The sequence below is a fragment of the Ziziphus jujuba genome, chromosome 11 (assembly GCF_031755915.1).
Source record: "Ziziphus jujuba cultivar Dongzao chromosome 11, ASM3175591v1".
Lineage (NCBI taxonomy): Eukaryota > Viridiplantae > Streptophyta > Magnoliopsida > Rosales > Rhamnaceae > Ziziphus > Ziziphus jujuba.
This window is the reverse complement of record NC_083389.1, coordinates 22,182,123-22,204,041: the sequence shown is the minus strand read 5'-3', so window position 1 is coordinate 22,204,041 and position 21,919 is coordinate 22,182,123. Positions and strand designations below refer to the sequence as shown.

The window sequence follows — 21,919 nt, the reverse complement described above, 5'->3', positions numbered from 1 at the left end:
ACAATAAATTATCTGAAAACCATTTATCTTCATAATCTTCTTCTTTCATTTCTTTTTTATATTGGGGTTAGGGTTTTATCTATAAAGCTTATTCCTTTAATCTCAATACTCCTCTATAAAAGCTCATAGCCCAACCAAGCATTGTTCTATAACGTTCTACTTTCTTTTGCCAAAAAAATAAATAAATAAACAATTATAATATTTTAAAAAAATAATAATATCGATTTGGGCAATCGAAATTTTCTAATATATTTATATATATATATATATATATTCTTTTAAGATATGCATGCTGGCATGTCAGAGAATGATTCTATGTTTTTTTTTTTTGATTCTATGTTTTTTTTTTTTTTTTTTTAAGGAAAATCAATAAAAGGAGTTTGAACCAGCAGTGATCTCTTGGCATGCCATTGCTCACTATAGCTCCTGATAAGGAGAGCAAAAAAAAAACTTAGATAATTTTGAAATTTTAAAATGTGAAGAGTAAATAGAGTTTTTTGTTTTGGGTACTGCAAGTACAAATTCACAAACAAATTATGTAAAAACTATTAAGTAGAAAAACAGTGTAGGACAAAGACTAATAATAGCGTAGATTGGATTATTTATAATTATTATTTCATATTTAAAACTTCTGGCAATCCCTCCTTGTTTAATCCCTCGTATTAAGTTGAGACCAAGACAAACAAGTTTAAGTAGAGAAGCCAAAATGATATTTCTTTTTCTTTTTCTTTTTTATTTTTATTCCTATTTTGGAAGTATCAAAGTTGAAACAGAAAATTATTTCCAAAATTTAGTTTATTAGATTTCAATTTCTTAAGAATTATTTTTAATAATAGAAAAGTTGGAAACTGTAAGTAATTAAATTTAATATTGTATAATAAATTAAAAATAAATATATATTTAAAAAAAATTCAAAAATTATTTTTTCGGAAATTTTCAAAATGATCTTCATATGTAGAACAACTTTTTTATATTTGTGAAAATCTAATTTCCTGAGCCTTCACTTTTCTAACTTATAATAAATATCTAAATAAAATAAAGTTATCACTTTTCCAAATTAGATTGCCATTAACTTTACCATTATCCAAATAGTCCATTTGTATAAAAAAATTTGCAATTATATTCTGATATAGGATCTTATTGTAAAATTTCTTATGTCCAATAATAATTTATAAACCTCAATTTCTTCAATCAAATTGATTTTGAAAAAGTTGCACGTACAGTTTCTTTAAAGGTAATTAAATTGTACCAAAAAATTGACATTGAAAATATTAGATTGTATTTACTTTTTACTAGTAAAAAAGAAGAAAAAAAAAATCACTAATTTCCTTTTCTAAAGTTATTTTCTTATGAGAGCGATTTAATGGTAACAACCATTAAAAATTTTATTATTAGATTTTGAACTAAGGAATTGAAATTCAAAAATTTGTTTGTAGATCATATAAATTTAGTAAAATTTTAAAATTTAAAACGGTAAAATAAAATTCTATATGGGCACATGTATCATTCTGATGCGTAAAACAATTTAAAGCTGAGAAAAAATGTCCTCACAATGAATTTTCATCATAATGATCTCAATTTATATAGAATTTAATTATCATGATAATGAAATCTTATTTTTTTAAGGATGTATCATGTTAAAGCCTTACTATAAATATGCGTTTTTTTTTTTTTTTTTTTAAATTTTTTTAACTTAAAGTTATTCTACAGCGGAAGGTACAAAGGTAAGGCGTGTACGTAGAGCTCCGCTTTTTGGATTTTAAAGCCGGCAAACAAGGTTCAAAAATTTAATATTTGTACATATACTAATATTTGTACATATACTCTATCCTAGTATGATGTTTAAGTTGATTTAAGGGCACTAAGGTTAATTTCATTAATATTTTTGGAAAAGACTCGGTAAGACCTTTATCAATGATATTTAGCGCCGTGACCGACTAGGTCCGTAGATTCAAAATAGTAGGTAATTAAAACCAAAAATTTTTATCATTACTTTTATCACTTACTATATAATTAATTTTTTCTTTTTTCTTTTTTTTTTTTTGGTCATGTTATTGGTCTATTTGGTAAGTAGTTTATGCACTAAAAATTCTGATAACAAAATTGAAAAACGTTTCACAAAATATAATGAGTGGGTATCTCGTTCATTATCAAATATTTAATTAAAAAAAATTATAATTTGTCAGTTTATATCTAGTCAAATCGAAGCCAGTGCGTTCATTTCTCAGCATAAAAATAATAAATAAGAATAATAAGAATAATAGAATAATAATAAATAAATTTAAAAAAACAAAAAAAAAAAAAGGCAATGTGTAATTAGGCAATCCTCAATTCCCACCAACCACATCTTTGAACTTTCTCTCCAAACCATGTCTGGCTACACCAACGAGTAAAAAAGTAATCCAATCATCTAAAGAAAAAGCCACGTTGCGAGATTCTAGCCGTCAGATGATGTATAAATCGTACGGGCCCAATTTGTTTTCAACCAACTCGCGTGTGGCCTTCTGCCACCCTTATGCCCACCTACCCATTCCTCCCCAGCAAACACTGCCATCCCCAGCAAACACTGCCATCAACTTTGAACACCTTCTTTTCCTTTCTATTTAAAGCTCCAACCGCCTCTCCCTCCATTTCCCAGGAGATCCATAAACACTAATAGATTTCCTCTTGCTCTCTCTCTCTCTCTCCTCTCATTCTCTCACTAGATTCAGCTCCATTTTCTCTTCATCTTCATCCAATATATTAATCAACACCATTTTACATGGCGGCCGTTACACAAAACGGGCACCAAAACGGGCATCAAAACGGGTCGTTGGAGAGCTTCTGCAAGACAACCGATCCACTGGGATGGAAAATGGCGGCTGAGTCACTCAACGGAAGCCACCTGGAAGAAGTGAAGCGCATGGTGGCCGATTACCGGAAGCCGGTGGTCAGCCTCGGCGGCGAGACTTTGACGATATCCCAGGTGGCTGCGATAGCCACCAGTGGCTCCAGCGTGAAGGTTGAGCTTTCGGAGTCGGCTAGAGCCGGCGTTAAGGCCAGCAGTGACTGGGTCATGGAAAGTATGAACAAAGGAACCGACAGCTATGGCGTCACTACCGGATTCGGTGCGACTTCACATAGGAGAACAAAGCAAGGAGCTGCTCTTCAGAAGGAGCTCATTAGGTAAACAAGCTTTAAAAACCTCTCTTTTTTTTCTTTCTCTATTTTGGTTTAGATTACTCGGCCGAGTTGACTCAGTTTGAAAATATAGCTGGCTAGCCAACTTTCAGCATTTGGTGACTGGCAAATTAAACATGAAGGACTATTCCGGATTTTGTTGGGGAGAGTCCTTTCTCCCTATTTTATTAGACAATAATACGAGATTTGATTTTTATTTTTTATTTTTGTTTTAAACTGTACATAATGGGTTGACTAGGGCGAGTTATGTGGGTAGGAAAGGGGGTTAGGTGTTTTTAATGGTCATGAGCCCACCTGGGCCGCTGTGTCTTGGAGGACCATGTAATCAATGCGCTGGATACTCCTACATGGAAAAATTTAGATGGCGGCTTCTTTTTGGGCCAAATTGGTCATTCTTTTTATCTTATCTTTGAACCAACTTGGGTTTATAGCCATGGAGGTGGATTATGATTAGCAACCTCTACTAATTACGACCTTTTTTAAGAGCAAAAGATTAATTTTTCGTTTTCTTGGCAAAGGGGATTTGGTCTGTCTCTTTGTTCACCTAATTAACAACTTGTTTGTCTTTCACTTATTTACATTTTCTGAGAACCATAGTTTCTAATTAGTTAGTTTAATTGCTTTTTACTTTCCAAATTGGGGTAGTTTTTATTTTTTATTTCTTTTATTTTTTTAATAATACTTTGTTTTTAATTAAGGGGGGTAGTATTCTTAAATGATGAAAAATTTAAATTTTAAATTACGTTTATCAATTTTAATAGTCAAATGGTCTTGAAACGACTTTACTAAAATGTTTTACTCTTTAATCACGTGGAAATCTAAGTATTTTTTAGAGTCCACCCAAGCTACCATAATTCCTTGTTCTTCCAATTGCAATTAGATGAATAATTTTGCCTAATCTGTAAATCCACCATTTTCAAATGGCTTTCAGGTTTTTGAATGCTGGAATATTTGGCAATGGGACAGAGTCATGCCATACACTGCCGAACTCAGCAGCAAGAGCAGCTATGCTGGTCAGAATCAACACACTTCTGCAAGGCTACTCGGGCATTAGATTTGAAATCTTGGAAACCATCACCAAGTTCCTCAACCACAACATCACTCCATGCTTGCCACTTCGTGGAACCATCACCGCCTCCGGCGACCTTGTCCCCCTCTCCTACATCGCCGGACTCCTCACTGGCCGGCATAACTCGAAAGCTGTTGGTCCCAATGGCGAATACCTCAATGCCAAGGAAGCTTTCAACCTTGCCGGCATCAATTCGGGGTTTTTCGAGTTGCAGCCTAAAGAAGGCTTAGCCCTTGTTAATGGCACTGCTGTTGGATCAGGCTTAGCTTCAATGGTTCTTTTCGAGTCTAACATCCTTGCTGTGCTGTCGGAAATCTTGTCAGCAATCTTTGCTGAAGTAATGCAGGGGAAACCAGAATTCACCGATCATTTAACTCATAAACTGAAGCACCATCCAGGCCAAATCGAAGCCGCAGCAATCATGGAACACATTTTGGATGGAAGCTCTTATGTTAAGGCAGCTAAGAAGTTGCATGAGATCGATCCCCTGCAGAAGCCTAAACAAGACCGCTATGCACTAAGAACATCACCGCAATGGCTTGGACCCCAAATCGAAGTCATTCGCTACTCGACGAAGTCCATCGAGAGGGAGATCAATTCGGTTAACGACAACCCTTTAATTGATGTTTCAAGGAACAAAGCCTTACACGGAGGAAATTTCCAAGGAACCCCGATTGGAGTTTCCATGGATAATACCCGTTTAGCTCTTGCATCAATTGGAAAGCTCATGTTTGCTCAGTTTTCTGAGCTTGTCAATGATTTTTACAACAACGGATTGCCATCAAATCTCTCTGGTGGTAGAAACCCAAGTTTGGACTATGGATTCAAAGGAGCTGAAATCGCCATGGCTTCTTATTGTTCTGAGCTTCAATACCTTGCCAATCCGGTAACCAGCCATGTCCAAAGTGCAGAGCAGCACAATCAAGACGTAAACTCCCTTGGTTTGATCTCCTCTAGGAAAACCGCCGAAGCTGTAGACATCTTGAAGCTCATGTCTTCAACATACTTAGTAGCTCTCTGCCAAGCTATTGACTTGAGGCATTTGGAAGAGAACCTGAAGAACACGGTTAAGAACACCGTGAGCCAAGTTGCGAAAAGAATCCTCACCATCGGTGTCAATGGAGAGCTACACCCGTCGCGATTCTGCGAGAAGGATTTGCTTAAAGTGGTTGATAGGGAAGATGTGTTTGCCTATATTGATGATCCTTGCAGTGCTGTTTACCCATTGATGCAGAAACTTAGACAGGTTCTTGTAGAGCATGCTTTAAACAACGGTGAGAATGAGAAAAATCCTAGCACTTCAATCTTCCAAAAGATTGAATCTTTTGAAGAGGAATTGCAGACCCTTTTGCCTAAAGAGGTTGAGAATGCTAGGATTGCAATTGAGAGTGGGAATTCAGCAATCTCGAACAAGATCAAGGAATGCAGATCATATCCATTGTACAAGTTTGTGAGGGAAGAGTTGGGAACAGAGTTATTGACTGGAGAGAAAGTAAGGTCACCAGGGGAAGAGTTTGACACGGTATTCACAGCTATGTGCCAGGGGAAGATTATTGATCCAATGCTTGAGTGCCTCAGTGATTGGAATGGTGCTCCTCTTCCTCTCTGTTAATTGTACCTTTTTCTTTTTTCCCCTTTTTTTTTTTTTTTTTTTTTTTTTTTGTTCCTTGTGGTTTGAAGTTTTTTCCAACATGCTTGTTCCTTTTGTTCATTTGAAATATGTGATCCTCGAAATATCCCGTTCTTCTGTATGATGCATACAGAATGGATGGGATTGTCTCAACAACTTGTTTGGCTGTCGGTAATATAATATAAATAATAATAAACATCATATGTTATTGGTTATTCCGTCTTAAATTGTTGTAATTATTGGGGTATGTTTTGAGAGGATTCTCGTGTGTATATATATATATATATATATAATTTTTTTTTTGGGAAAACTATTATGGATTGCTCTTGTCATTAAAAAAAATATATATATTGGGCAATTTTCATAATTTTTAAACTATATGCAGACACCATAATTAACTCTTAGGTATTCACCGAAGTGTATTAACTATCTTTTTTTTTTTTTTTTAATTTTAATTTTATTATATTTTCGACTACTGCTGCAAGGCACGCGTAGCATGAGCATGTTGTCAATCTAATAGTCAAGAGCTATATATGGGGATGTAAAAAAGAAGTTCCAAAAACCCCAAAACAGATCAAACCTACCTGATTTTTTAAAATTTTGCCTGAGCCTAATATGGCCCGATCTTGGGGCTGCCCAATTTTTATTTAGATTGAGATTGGGCTTTAGATTTTTAGTATAGACTGGATTTAAAACTTCATCCATTCGACTATCTATTAGGCCAGTCCAAAGCCCAACTCGACTAGCTTATGCGATAAAATTTTATATTTTTAATTTTTTTATTCAATATATTATAAATATCTATTAAATGTTAATAATATTTATTTATGTATTGTTTGCTATAAAATAAGTTAATTTATTAAGAGAAATTCTAGATTCACCAAATATTTAGTATCTAGTAATTTTTGTATTATTCATTGGATTTACTTTCCGTAATTTTAAGACATTTATTTAGATATCAAGTATTAATAAAATGGTTACAATAAAAAAAAAAAATTAGTTAATAAATTTGGTACTAGCATTTTCCATTTATTAAGCTATTTTTTATTTTATTATTGTAAAGATATTTAAAGAAAAAAAGTTGAATCAAATTTTAAGATTATAATAAATATAAATATTAAAGTTTGGATTCTAAATTTGGGCTTAAGCTTTCAACTCCAAGTCCAAGGCCAATACCCATGCTCAAAACCCAGCTCAATACCCATAGAGGAGGTAATAAGCTTTAGATTTGGCAAATTAACTTGGCCCAAATTCTCTCTCTAGTTCAAAAAAAAGTTCATCCTTAACTTGCTTAAGCCTAAATTTTTGGGCCTGGGCTGGATAACTCGAAATTCACCCTTAACTATATAAGAAAATAAATTTCCTTTTGCTTTTCGTTGTTTCTTCTAATTTAAATGATAGATCATGTGATGGTTTATAGTTATGAAAAGATAACTATAAATATGGCAACTACAATATTGATTGCCAATAAGTAGGAAGAATATTTTATGTTAAAACCTGACATGAAGATGGGCATAATTGAGAAGAAAGTAAGAAAGAGACTGAACCTGCAATGTAATAGGTATAAACTATGTTGAGCTCAAAGAAACTCTTTCTGCAAAATTTGGTGATGATCATGGTGAACATACCAAAAAATACATAAGTAGGGTAATATGTCAATGCTTTTAAATCCTAATCATATAGCATGAACTAAATCCTCAATTCAAAAGGTTTTTCTTGAGCTTTGTAGCCTAAAAGAGTGGCCTTCTTAAAGAGAGTAGGCCATTTATTTGTTTGATAGTTGCCAAATAAAAGGGCAATTTAGTAATATCGGGTTTAATGTAGTTGTTTTGGATGAAAACAACTTGTTTCTAGTAGTTTTTTGTATATGTGATGATGAAACTTTAATATTTTAAGTTATGTTTTGCAACTGCTCATTACATGAACACATAAGAAAGGGAAAAGCTCGAACTATTAGTTTCATCATCGATAGGCAAGACGGGATTTTAAATGCTCATACTTAGGTCATAAGAATAGATTATATGCTAGTCATATATTTGCAACTTTCATAGAACAATTTATTAGATTGAAAGTGAGAGACTTGTTTTGGACATCCATTAGGGGCCATAACAATTTAAGAATTTAAGATAAAATGGAGCCAATGAAGCATATTAGTGGACAACTATGATTGGTTAATGCCAATTCCTGTTAAACCTTAGAATAGGCATGAATTTGATAAGACAATTAAATGATCATATGTTCCAAACAACATGGATGAGTCCTTTAATAATTAGCTGAATTAATATAAATCAAATCCCTATTGAACATTGGAGTATAAATAGGTTTGATAAGACAATTAAATAGCTATATATTTCAAACAACATAGCTAGATCCTTTAATTGTTAGTTGAAATACTATAAAAGCAAAGCCAATATTGAGTTTCCTTCAGCATGTAAGAAAAGTGACAATGCAAAAGATGAGAAAAATGCAACAAAAGTCTATGAATTGGTCAATAGTAATATTGCTTATTAGCAATGAATTTCATCACTTCATTTCCTTTCATTGTATCTTCTAGTCCAGAGCTGTTTACCTCTAAGAAATAAAAAAGTAGCATAAAAGGAAAGGTTGATGGAGTCATCGGCTTTCATTCTCCAATACCAAAGTTAGAGGCCATCTTTAAAAGTTTCTTATCCTTTATAAAAATGGTTCCACAACTATGTTTTTCCATGGTTTGAAAAGAAAAAAAATGGGTTTGTTTCTTTTGGGGGAGGAAGAAGAAGAAAAATTGAAAAAGAGAAAAGAGGGTAGGTAGAGTTTTTGGGGGATTTTTTGTAGTATCATTACATATATATATATATATATTTAAATGGAGGATGAAGATTACTTGAACTAAGCCCTAGTATTCCTAGATTTGATATATATGGCTTAGGTTTAAAAACTTTAAGAGCCTTCCAATCTACAATTAATGAAGTGGGACCCATCAAAATTAACCATTGGAGATTGATTTCTTTTCTCATACTCTACGATAGTTGTGGAATTCCTCATGTCGAAGAGTGAAGAAGAAATATTTTTGGGCTTTGGGCTTAATTAATCAGTACAGTTGTTAAACATGATGGTGTGAGGTACCCCAAATCAACATCTGATGGATTTCCAAATAAAAGCTGAGGTATTAGCTTCAGTGATTGTTGGGACAGACTCTACTTCCACATGTTTGATGAAATAATCAATTGTCGTAACTACATATTTAGCTTGACCTCATCTGGTCAAACATGAGATGATGAGGTCAACACCCCATTAGGCAAGTGGTTAGGGATTGATGATGGAAGCTAACTCCTCTAAAAGTCGTTTTTGTACATTTGCAAACCTCTAGTAACAGTTGCACATCCTTACAACTACTTAGCATGTTCTTGCCTAGTTAGTCACTTATATCTTTGCTGAATAGCCTTGTGAGCCCAGGAACTAATCCCCACATAGTTTTTGCACACTCCTTCATGAATCTCATTTAGTACGTAGTTCGCTTCCATCTCATCCAAGCACTTAAGGTAAGGTAATGAGAAACCTATTCTGTACAACATTCCATCAATGATTGTGTAATATGGAATCTTATATTTCAAACTTCTAACCTCCATCTTATCTTCAGGTAGGACTTTTTCATTTAGATACTTCATTATGGGATCCTCCAATTGAGTTCTTCGAAAATCAAATTCACCCCTTTCTCTTTCTTCAAGATGCTTAGCTCATTCAATGTTTCCTTGAGGTAGTAAGAACCACCTCTGTAGCAGTTTCTAATACCAACTTAGCCAATGAGTTAATGTTAAAACGCTCCAATTTAAGGACTTTAGTAATTTGGTATTTTTCAAATCCCTTAAGCAGCTCATTGACCTTCTTGACGTAGCTAGGCATACTCAAGCCCATAACTTGATACTCAAAGTACCTTGTTTCATAAGTTATAAGTCACTATAGGTTTATGATCTTGGAGCTCCCAATATTTTTGCCATCTTTAACCTAATGATTAATGATTTGTATTCTACTTCATTGTTTAAAACCTTGAACCCAAGCCTAAATGCATAACCTAATTTGATGTAATCAGAACCTGGTATAGTGAGGATGAAATTGGCTCTATTTTCATGCTCGTTAAAATATCCATCCACATGCAATGTCTAGACAGGACTTGGTAGAGGCTTTTCCACCAAGTTATTGGCATTTAAAGTTATAAACACTCTCATTCTAAGTTTTTAAATTCGGTAATAAAATTAGTAACTAGTTGAGCTTTAATTGCTGTACAAGACCTATATGATAATTCAAACTGAACAAGCTCAATGGACCACCTAATTAACCTCCTAGAAAATTCAAGTTTTTATAGGAATTGCCTAAGAGGATAATGGATGGGCCCCATAATTAACTGAGCTTGGAAATAGGGTTTTAGCTTACACAAAATGGTGGTGAGTGCAAAAGCAAGCCTTTCAATATCAAGGTAGCTCATTTCAGAGGGGACCATGGCCGTACTAATGTAGAACAATGAGTACTGGACAATTTCTTCTTCATGTATAAGAGCTTCACTTACCACAGCTTTAAAAACAACCTAGTATAACAGAAGTACCTCGCCATACAATGGCATAGAAAGTAATGGAGGTGAGTTTAAGTATTGCTTGAATGTGATAAAAGCTTCCTCTCATTCCTCTATCCATACCTTTAAAGACCTTGAAGAATAGTAAACACTTGTTAGTGGCTTTGGAAACAAATTGGTGGAGCGATGTTACTTTGCTTATAAGACTCTAAATCTCCTTGATAGAATGAGGTGGGGCCATCTCCATGATTGCTTTGATCTTGTTAGGGTTAGCCTTAATTCTACATTGATTCACCTTAAATATAAGAAATTTTCTAGAAGAACTACAAAAGCACATTTGGTAAGATTAAGCATCATCTTGTATTTTCTCAATATGCTGAACATTTCATCAAGATGGACTGAATGTTCAGTTGCCTTTATGCTCTTCATTAGCATTTCATCTACGTGAGCCGCCATTTTCCTCTCAATTTGTTAAGCAAACAATTTGTTGATCAACCTTTGATAAGTAACTCAAACATCTTAGAGTCCAAATAGCAGCATTATATAGCAATATAATGCTTGATGCATGATGAAAGTGAGAATGATACATAAAAGCTATATAACTCATTGTATGCGGTCGAGTCCACAAGTTGGCCAATCCAAAGCATTGGGAAATGGTCTTTGGGATAAGCTTTATTGAGGTCGATGAAGTCCATGCACACTCTTCATTAGCTTATTGTCTTTTTTTTTTTTTTTCCCCTTATCACACAAGCCACATTTGCTAACTAGTTCAAATAGTACACCTCCTTGATTAGTCCAGCTTCCAAGTGCTTCTCCATTTTCATCTTGATAGCTTTATATCTTTCAGGGTTGAAAAGTCTTTTTTTCCGCTTGATTGGTTGAAATTTTGGATCTACATTTAGCCTATGCACTATTACCTTAATGTTAATGTCGAGCATGTCCTTGTGAGACTAGTCGAATACATTAGAGTTCTCCTTTAGAAATTCCACTAATACCTCTTTGAACTTTGCAGGTAACATAGTTCTAATTCTCATGGTCTTTATGGGATTTCTTAGATCAAGCTTATTATTAATTATCTCCATCAGTTTTCTCATAAAACTCCTCGCTTTTTGTTCTTGTTAGTTCCTAGATAACCTTTAGCTTCATGTTGAGCTTCCTCATCAATGGCCTTGATTTCCTTCACTAATGATTTCCCAATCTTCTTTCTAGAGCTGCTTCCCATTGCTGGTTCAGCTTTTTTCTAAGTTGGTTTTTTGAAAATTAGCAACTCCTTAAACATGTGTGTTCCAATAAGTTTCTTGGAGCATTTATGGTCAGAGGATGATTTCTGCTATAGAACCTTCTTCTCCAAGATTTTCACTTCCTAAATTGCTTAAAGCATTTTTGCTAGGAGGTTAGTGATGGGATTTTATGTCTAAGTCTCCATGCCTTAACTCGAAGCATTTTCACTCAGAGGTTAAGGTAATGTGTAATATCTCCAACTATATATTTTTGCTATGAATATATGTAGATAACATTATCTTAATTCATATTGATCTCCTCTAGCTAGATCGGTTCCGCCTCCTTCGTAGGTAACTTGATCATGAGATGGTAAGTTAAAGTACTTATCTTCAATGCATATAAGGATGGCCTTCCCAAAAGAGCATTATAAGTATATGGCAACTTTATGACGAGGAAATTCACCATCATGGTTGATTGGTTAAAAGCTTCTCCAATAGTAAGGAGAGTTCAATATAACCTTCAAGAAAGACACTTTCTTTAGCAAATCCAGGTAGCAAGGTTTAGACCAACTTTAACATCTCTCTTCCTAATCCATCTTATCGTAAGCTTCTACACAAAGAATATCAACTAAGCTCCTTTTATCCACCAATATATAATATACCTCGTGATTTACCACTTAGGCCATCATCATAGTTGCATCATTATGAGGATAATGAATTCTCTTTACCTTCTTATCATTGAAATTTATAGAAAACATCTTCCCTAGTAATGCTTTAGTTGGTCTATGAGTGCAATTAACCTCATAATGGTTGTAGGGGTTCATTACCCTCGTATATGCCTTTCATGACCAATTAGGTTCACCTCTAACTCGTATGACTCCTATAATAGTTCAAATCTCTCTACCTCGTTGTTACTGGCTTGACCTTTTTCTTTGCCCTTCACAGACTTAATGAGTTGGAACTTGGGATGGAGCTAACAATTGAGGTTCATCACATCTCACTATAAACTCCTATACATGAGCTTGTTGAATATGCATCTCAATTGCTTCCTTAAGCTCGTAACATTAACTAGTGGTATGTCCAAAGCTCTATGGTATCCGTAATATTTCCTTCTATCCTTAAATCTTATTGGTATTTTTATTGGCTCAAATTTCTTTAACATATTACTTCCTTTGATCTACATCAGTACCTCAGCTTGAGTAGCATTAACATATGTGAATCTCTCAATTCTTCCCCTATAAAAGTGAGATCCTTGTGCTATTTCCTCTTTTACTCAGGTTCTTCCATAACTTAACAACTTTATCTATGGATATATATTTTTGAACTTCCATTAACATTTCTAAAATGTCTTTGAAGGGTTTTTTACTATAGTTCATATGAAGTCCTCATCCTGTATCCTATCATGCATTACTTCTATGACTCTATCGTCAATGTATCCATTTACTTGCATCATCTCTTCAGTGAACCTTTGAATATTAGCTTTCAAAGTCTCAATTTTCCTTTGAACGATGGATGACAAGTATGAAGATGGTTTTTTAATTGGGTGAGCTTCCATAAATTAAGCTACAGAAAAGTCTTCCAATTAGTTGAATAAGCTAATCAATTTAAGTCTTAGAGCAGTAAACCAAGTCCTAACCTTTTCATCCAAATTTAATGGAATAGTCTAACATATGATTGCATCCTTAGGTTCTTCAATCTCCATCCAAGCTTGATAAGTTCCCAAATGCTCTAGGAGGTCATCTTTCCCCTTGTAGTGTTCCAAGTTTGAGACCTCGAAATTTTGATGAATAATAGCTCGATGGACCTCATTATGAAAGACGAAGAAGTTTATCCCATACTCTAACTAACGATATCATAAGATAATGATGAGAATCTGCTCGAATCCGTACAATTGACTACTTGCTAGGGTGCTGATCTAATACAGATGAAGACTAGACCAATCACTAGAGCACAAGCCAAGAGATTCAAAGACAACTTGGCTAGATTCATATAGGGAGTTATCAATTCTTAAAAGGGTTAATCCATATTCGAAGATACAAGACCCGTTTTATGCATCTAGGTGGTGGAAGCCGATACGGACCCAGATAGCTGTTTTAGTGCAATTATGAATCTCAGACAGTGCAACGGATTCAACACTTCATGAATTTAATGAATATCACTAAGAGGTTATGGAATCAATACAAGGCAGAAGCTAAAGCAACTAAAATGGTTATTTGCGCATAGGAGAAGTTTTTGGCCGAAATTGCTATTTTTGTTGCTGGTTTTACTTTTTTTTGTTGATTCAGCATTTTCTCTTTGTTCCAATCAAGGGAAATGTATGTGACTCATAAATAATCCTATTTAGCATCCTACATGGCATGTAGGAGCTGATTTGGAGTCTTTACAAGCTGAACATTGGTCAAAGTTAATTTAGTAATCAAATTAGTCAACTAGTTTTCTAATTTGATTTTGACTTTTTTATTTAGGAAACTAGCTTTTATTTTGATTTTATTTAATTATTTTGTGGAAAAATTACTTTAGAAAGTTAGAATTTTATTATTTTGATTGTAAATTAATTAATTCCTTTTTCAAAATTAAGGAATTAATTAATACAAATTAGATTAGAAAAGGATGTGAAATTAGGCAATTTCCTAATTTGATTCTATGTTGGCCGAAATTTCTTAATCCTTTTAGGGTTTATTTTGTTCTTTCAAAGCCTATCTAAAGGCTTATTTTTCAATGAGAAGTAGCTTATATATTATTCAGAAAATTATTTGTGAGAAAGAATTCTCCTTATTCTCTTTGAACACCTAAAACACAATTAGAGAGTAAATGTTTTAGTTTGACTTATCAATAAAACATCCATCACCTATTGTGGCATCTTCATCATATGCCAAGGTTTCTAGTCACAGGTTGATTAGGGGTTGAGGTGACTATAAGAACTTAAACTTAACCATCCTTATATCATGTGTTGTTTAGGTTCTCAGAAGCTCTTGATGTCTCATTTTATTTTGTTGTATGATTCTTCTTCTTTCCTACTTCATTTTTATTTGCCTCCTATCTTGCTTAAGCTAAGCTTGCATTCTCTCATTTTTGTTATGAGTTTGCTTTTCATGTTCTTGAGCTCGTGCTTGCTCATAGTCCTTACGAGCTCGTATTCTTTCATTGAGGGACAATCTGAGGTCATCCATGTCTAGCTTATCATATAATTTGGTGAGGAGAAAGCCTTACTGATTTATCTCAATCGGGAGTTCTCTCGTCCATCTATAGCTCTTAGTGTAACTAAGGACTTGAAACTTTCATCTATCCTCTTTTTTTGATAGATGCTCCCAAATATTCTCCTATTGATTCTGACTTAGCAAAGTTATGTTGAGGTTTTATATTTCTAGTTCAAGTTCTTTGCTAATCTTCTAGTACGCACCTTCTTCATAGACCTGAGATCTCTCATAGGGCTGTCAAGAATTTACAAGAGTTAGGCATATTCTAATTTACGAAATATTCTTTTAGTGCATCAATTTACATCGAACAAGTATGTCCATAAATTAGCGTACAAAGTTTTCCAAGTCGAACAACCAAGCGTGCTCTTAATGGGGTGCAACAATTTTTTCGTTCCTATAAGGTGGCAGTCGCACTAGTTGCTGAAACTGTCATAAGGCATCATTAGTTGGTAGGAATGATGTTTCCTAGTGCTAAGTTGAGATGGCTCCCACTACATGCTTATCTTGATCTCCTCTTTTTTAGGATTTACCTTGCTTAATGTGTGCCTCAACTTTTGTTGGTCATTTGACACCGTCACTAGCTCTAAAATACAAACCTCCTCTAAAACCAAAAACTTCAAGAAATATATAAACTTCCACTCAAGGTTAACAGTTTTAAAAATTTCACAATATGTCTAACAACTTAAAGAAACTTATATTTTGGAATTTTTGTTGTGGGTAAATGAGAAAAAAGTTTGAACAAAAGGCTCAACAAGATTAAAAAAAAAAAATTCAAATAAATTGCAGAGAATATATAGTAAGACAAGAAGGAAAGCAAAGGGAAACGTTTCTATATGATATTCAAGATGAAGATATAAAGGTAAAAGTCATGGAAAAAATAAAAAAATAAAAATTCTAACAAAATACCAAAGATGAGAAGAAAAAAGTAACGATTAAATGGGAAAAAAAGAATGAAATGACCCAAAAAATGATTCATAAAGATGCTCTCAAAATGTTGATGATGAATTTCATACCTCATTTCCTTTAAGTCTTACTCCATTTTCCTTTATTACATCTTCTGGTTTAGCTTTGTTTCCCTCTGCAAAATAGAAAACAACGTTAAAGGGATTGTCAGTGGGGTCACTACCAATCACTCTTCGATGCCTAAGTCATGGACCATCTCCAAAACTTTCTTCTCCCCCATAAAAATGGTTTCTCAAGTATGTTTTTCCATGATTCAAAAAGAAAAATAAATAGGTTTTGTCTTCTTGTTAGGAGGAAAAAGGAAAAGAGAGAGAGAAAAGAGGGTTGGTCAAGTTTCTTGTAGATTTGTGTCCTTTTACACGTTTTGTGGCATCATTACCTATAGATATATGTAAATGGAAGGTGAAGATTGTTTAAAATTAACATATCTAGATTTGAGACATATTGCTCATGTTTAAAAACTTCTGGAGCCTTCCCATCAACAATTAGCCAAATAAGACCAATATAATTTAAATATTGGATATCGATTTCTTTTCTCGTACTTTACTATGGTTAAAATTTATGGTTGATCTTTATTGTAGAACTCCTCATGTGGGAGAGTGAAGAAGAAATATTTTTGGGCTTAAGTGATCTAGACCCATCGTTAAGCTATTTTCATGGGTTACAAACATTCCCATAACACCACCAAAGTGCAAAATATTATTGATAGGTGTCAAAAATGGAATTACATAATTATGTCATAGCCTAGTAATGATGAATTTGAGGCACTGAAAAAGAGCAAGTCTTATATTCTTCACTTGACCCAATACAAATGCTAGTGTGGAGCTTGGTAGATTAGTGGGATCATTTGTATACATGTTATGGCTAACCAAAGTTTAACATACTTTCCATATTTGGTCAATTAAGAAAACATCATTCCTCCTATTCAAATGCATCCATGTGGCCTGAAAATGGAAGTTGTTATACAAAATAAAGACTGGAAGGCCAAATATGTGTATGTGAAGAGAGCTAGATAAGCCAACAAAAGATAAAAGTTCTATGACATTAAAGTGTGGGGTAGAATTGGGTACGACAATTTTTTAAGGTTTCTCGGAACATGATATAGGAAAGAATCAACTAGTTAAAGTATTACATTCTTTTATTTTGGCTGTTTTAGCCTATTTAATATGATATTTAAAATTTTTGTCATAAACCTCAAGTTTAAATGTTGGCCTTTCTTTTTTTGGTAAATATGCATTATAGAACTTGTTTTTTATTTCCTGTATGCATGAATTAGCATCTAATTTTAAAAGTTTCATCTATATTCTTAGTAAGCACAAGCCAATAGCTATACGAAGGTTAGAGGTAGTTTTTTGTAGGTGGTTGGCTTTTTCGAATTTCATTGTAGTGGTGTGTTATGTAGACAATATCATGGGATTTTTGTTTGTTGTTGTTGGTTTCAAAATAATGTGTAAACTAGTTGTTTTGTTTTGTTATTTTATTAATGGTAGGTATATATATTAGGATATAGGCTGCAAGCTATGTCCTACTTCTTGTTTTTAAGACAAAACATATAACGTATATGTTATATATGTCGCATTTATTGAAATTAAGGTTGCATCCCTTACTTTGTTCATGAATATATACACACATATATATAAATATATATCTATATATATTTATACGCCTAGGCTTAAGTCAATTGTTTAATATCAAAAACTTCAAGACTTCCTATTTCAACCTTTTCAAATTACATTTATTAACTATAAGGTCTTAGTAGTGTTCGTTTTTTTTTTTAAATACAATTTTAGTATGTCACTATACTCATATTAAACTACTTTTTAAAATTTAGATCCCAGCATCTAATGTAATTTAAATACTAATAAAGGAAGATATGATGTTAAAACTATTATGTTGTCATGATGTGAGCCTGACTCTATATATATTATGTGTATATATTGAGACTTTTAGTCTTGTTAGACATGAATATTGCCTTAAATTATGCATTTGATTGACTTATTATTTTCTTATTTTATGTTTTAAATGCTAGAAAATATACTTAAATTGTGTATTTTTTACATTATAGGGAAAATTTAGAGAAAACAAAGAATTTGAGCTCAACTAATAATGTTATAAAGTGAATTTGAAGATTGAAGAAAATTTAAAATGCTTCCAAGCCTCTATTAGTTTCAGTATTTGCACTTGAGAGAATTTAGTTTGACTTGAATAAATTATTGCAAATATAAACATTATTATAAATTGTAGGGAGAAAAGCTACTAATTAGCTTAAGAAGGAAAATATGAATGTTTAAGAAAATTATAGAGTTAATTGCATATTAATACCATGTACTTTGGATAGTTGAGCATTGGCCTCAAGTTTACAACATTATATATTAGGCTCTCAGCTTATAATTTGTTATACATTAAGCTCCTGATTTCCAAATTAACTAAAAAAAAAATTTAAAATTGAGAAAACCAACTAGTTTTGTTGTTCACATCTTATTTTTAAATTGAAAAAACTAGTTAATTTCCTAGCATTTGTTCTTTAAGACCTTTGTTCATGTCTTACATAAAGTTTAAAATAATGTCTTTAAGACCTTTGTTCATGTCTTACATAATTATCATTGACCAAAGGAATTTGGCTCACTCTTCTAAAGTTAGACTCAATGTTTTTCTTTTGTGACTCGTGGAACTGGCTTGAAATAAACTTAAAAAGCAAATGCAAATTAATTGTTGCATCTAAAAATTTGTTAGAATACTATCTTTGTTATGGCTTATTGGTTGATCCGGAGTGGATGTGTAAGTTCATATTTCATAATCAATTTAATTAATCTATTAATTCTCATGCTGTGATTACGCATTACATTGTAGATATAATGTCACTTTCTGCTTATATTATCCCTAATTTGGCCACCACATTCGATATGGAGTTTTTTGTTCAGAATTTCCAAAAGTATCACCCATCTTATAATTGCTTTCACCTAAGAACACTTAACTTTGGAGTTCTATCGAGGCAATATGGGATTGGACATTAGGTAGTTTGCCAGTGCCTTACACCTGCCCATGGGATGGACATTAGGTAGTCTACTAGTGCCCTCCACCCGCCCATGCTGGTGGTCACAATCCACTCCTTCTAGGGCCCATCATCTTCGGTGGCATACTTTCCACCTCATTCTTTATCGATATTGTCCCTAATTTAGTCACCATACTTAATATGAGATTTTTTGTTCAGAGTTTCCCATGAGGTCACTCATCCTAGGATTGCTCTCGCCTAAGCATACTTAATTTTAGAGTTCTTTCGTACCCTGAAGCCAACCGCTTTGAAAATGTCTCAATATTATAAGAGTGACTATTTTACGTTTGAACCATCTCCTAATCTACACTCGGGAGATGTAAGATTGGATATCAAGTAATGTACCAGTGCCCTGCACCTGTCCACACTGATTGTCACATATAAACTCTACTATTACCCATAATATAATTAATGATATCTACAAAATTGTTTGGTTAAGATGGAAGGCCCCTGAAGAGGGCTATGACAAGCTCAATAGTGATGGCAACTACAAGGCTAGTCTTTAATAAGCTGGAGCTGGTGGTGCTCTTCGAGACAATCAAGAAGTTGGATTGTTGGATTCATTGTTAATTTGGGAAAAACCAATTGCATCCTTGTTAAAATCCAAGGTCTATACCATGGTTTTAAGCTTGCCTAAGCTATGAACTTCCATCGAGTGGTTATCGAGTTAGACTTTGCTATTGTATTCTCTTAGATTAGCAAAGGTTTGGATGATAATCATCTTGCTCTAGCATTGTGCAAAACTATCAGGATATTGTCAAGTAGGAAGCTAAATTTCCTTCTCTCATGCTTTCTATGAATGCAACTCTGTGGCATATGGTCTTGCAAACTTGAGTTTCAATTTTGGTCTTTATATTTATTTTCTAGGAGTTGTTCCTAAAGAAATTTCTCATTTACTATCTTAAGATTATAGAGGGAATGTGTAGTCTTGTGACAATTTGATGTCATTCTTTAATGTAATTCTTTGATTTTTTCATTTAATAGCAAGGGCTCTATTTGATGCTGGAGAAATGTTAAATTATATAGTAAAAAATTATAACTATTGAAACTAATGGTCAATTTTTTTCCAAAATTAATTTCAAATCATCATAGTTATAATTATTATTATACTTTATTGAAGTTGAGTGACTATCAACTAAAATAGATACAAAAACATGCTAATTGATGGTTTATTTGATTTTTTTTTTCTTTTTAAGGTGGAATATCATTGACCTATATTGAAATTTGCTACAATTACATATAAACTCTAGTAAAGTTATTTTCCATTACTTCTCCTGATGTCATCCACATTGGCCAAAAGAAACAATCAAAGAGTAATAGACATTTTACTTTGAATTATATCATTGACCTTCTCTGAAATTTGCTATAGTTATATATGTTCTCAAGCAAAATTGTTTTTCATCATTTACTTCTCTTGCACAAATTTCCAAGAGTTTTTAAGGGTATAAAACATAATCACCTATAATGGATTTACCTATTGCACAAATTCCACTACTATTTAACTATTGTTAAATAAAATAACTTCTTAAAAGCTTAAAATTGCTTTCTCATACCACCGAAAGTGATTGGAGACTCATAAGCTTCTATTTCAAGAGAAATTATTACATAAAAAATTGAAAGATTGTATCCAAGAAAATTGTTCATTCATATTATTCTGACATTGACTTTGAAATTAATATCAAATTTGTTTTAGTTATACGTATTTATTAAATAAATTTCCAATAAAAATACTCAAACTCTATACTCTTTAACCATCATTTTTGACCAGCATGGACACATGTAAAAGAGCAATTTTGTTAAGGTTTATGTGCAATTACAACAAATATCAAAGAAGTCAATTACATACTTGAATTGAAATGTCTATTATACCCCTTTGCTGTTACATTTTTACTTTTTGACTAAAACTGATAGATAGTAAGGGAAGTACATGATACCATTTTACTAGAGTTTATGTGTAATTATAGCAACTTTCATAGGACGTCATACATGTATATGTGCGTGTGTATATATATATATATATATGTCATAAACTAGTAGTATTAAATTGAAACAAAAGTGGCCACTGTTTTTTATCATTGTAACAATTTTTCTCTATTTTAGTGTTTAGATTCCACAATCTTTTAAATATAAATAAGAATAATATATTAATTGAGTTAATCTTACTCCAAAAAAGATCACTTAATAGGGTCTAAATAAATATTTACTCCTTTGAACAAAAAATTGCTAAAATTTGATAAAATTGATGAGAATACGACACCAATCCTAGGTTCAAACTTTGGTTTGTCTTAAATCCCTTTTTCAGAATTGTTGCAAGGCTGACAAATACATATATATATATATATATAATGTTGACCTAACAAGCTACTTAACTCATCTGTAAAGCAAGATATTGATACGATGCAATATTAAATGGGGGTCCAAAAAGAAATGAAGAAAATTTTCTTTTTTTTTTTAAAGAGAAATTCAATGTTATTTATACAGCATGCAAAAAATTTAATAAATTGTCATTCATAAAGTTTACTTTCTTTTATTAGATTTTTATCATTAAAACAAAAATAAAATAAAATAAAATAAAATATTGTAAATTTATATTGCTATATATTATTTGCCGATCTTACTTCTTAGATTTGCCAACAATAAAATGAAATAGGCAGCCGACTATATCATTATTCCCTAGATATAATTTACAAATAAGGTTGTTTATATAAATAAAAAATAGCCAAGTCATAAATTTTTTTCTTTTTAATAAAATTGATAAAAGAAAAAAACCAAAATAATTTTAATAATTATTCAACATTCATGAATTTTCATTCAAACAAATTATAATGCAGATCTATATACTATATATATAGTTTCTATAACCAATTAATTTGAACACCATAGGGCCAGCTTTGTTAATTTCTAGCTAAAGAAAGTTTTAATAAAGGACACAACTTGATTTTCTACTTCAATCTCGTTTAAAAAAATATTTTAAAAAAACTGAAAGAAGCTCTAGTTTTTAATTCGTAACCCAGCCCAGGGAGGCCCAGTCCGGAAGAGAAAAGAGAAGTTTCAAACTTTTT

General features: G+C 32.6%; 1 protein-coding gene across 1 annotated transcript; it reads left to right on the top strand.

The window, feature by feature from the left end:
* Positions 1–2,568: 2,568 nt before the first annotated feature.
* On the top strand, positions 2,569–6,094 carry LOC107404213 (phenylalanine ammonia-lyase). Its single transcript, XM_016011158.4, has 2 exons — positions 2,569–3,165; positions 4,112–6,094. The coding sequence occupies exons 1-2, from the start codon at positions 2,762–2,764 to the stop codon at positions 5,859–5,861; spliced, it is 2,154 nt and encodes a 717-aa protein (XP_015866644.1). The 5' UTR covers positions 2,569–2,761; the 3' UTR covers positions 5,862–6,094.
* The last annotated feature ends 15,825 nt before the right edge of the window (positions 6,095–21,919 follow it).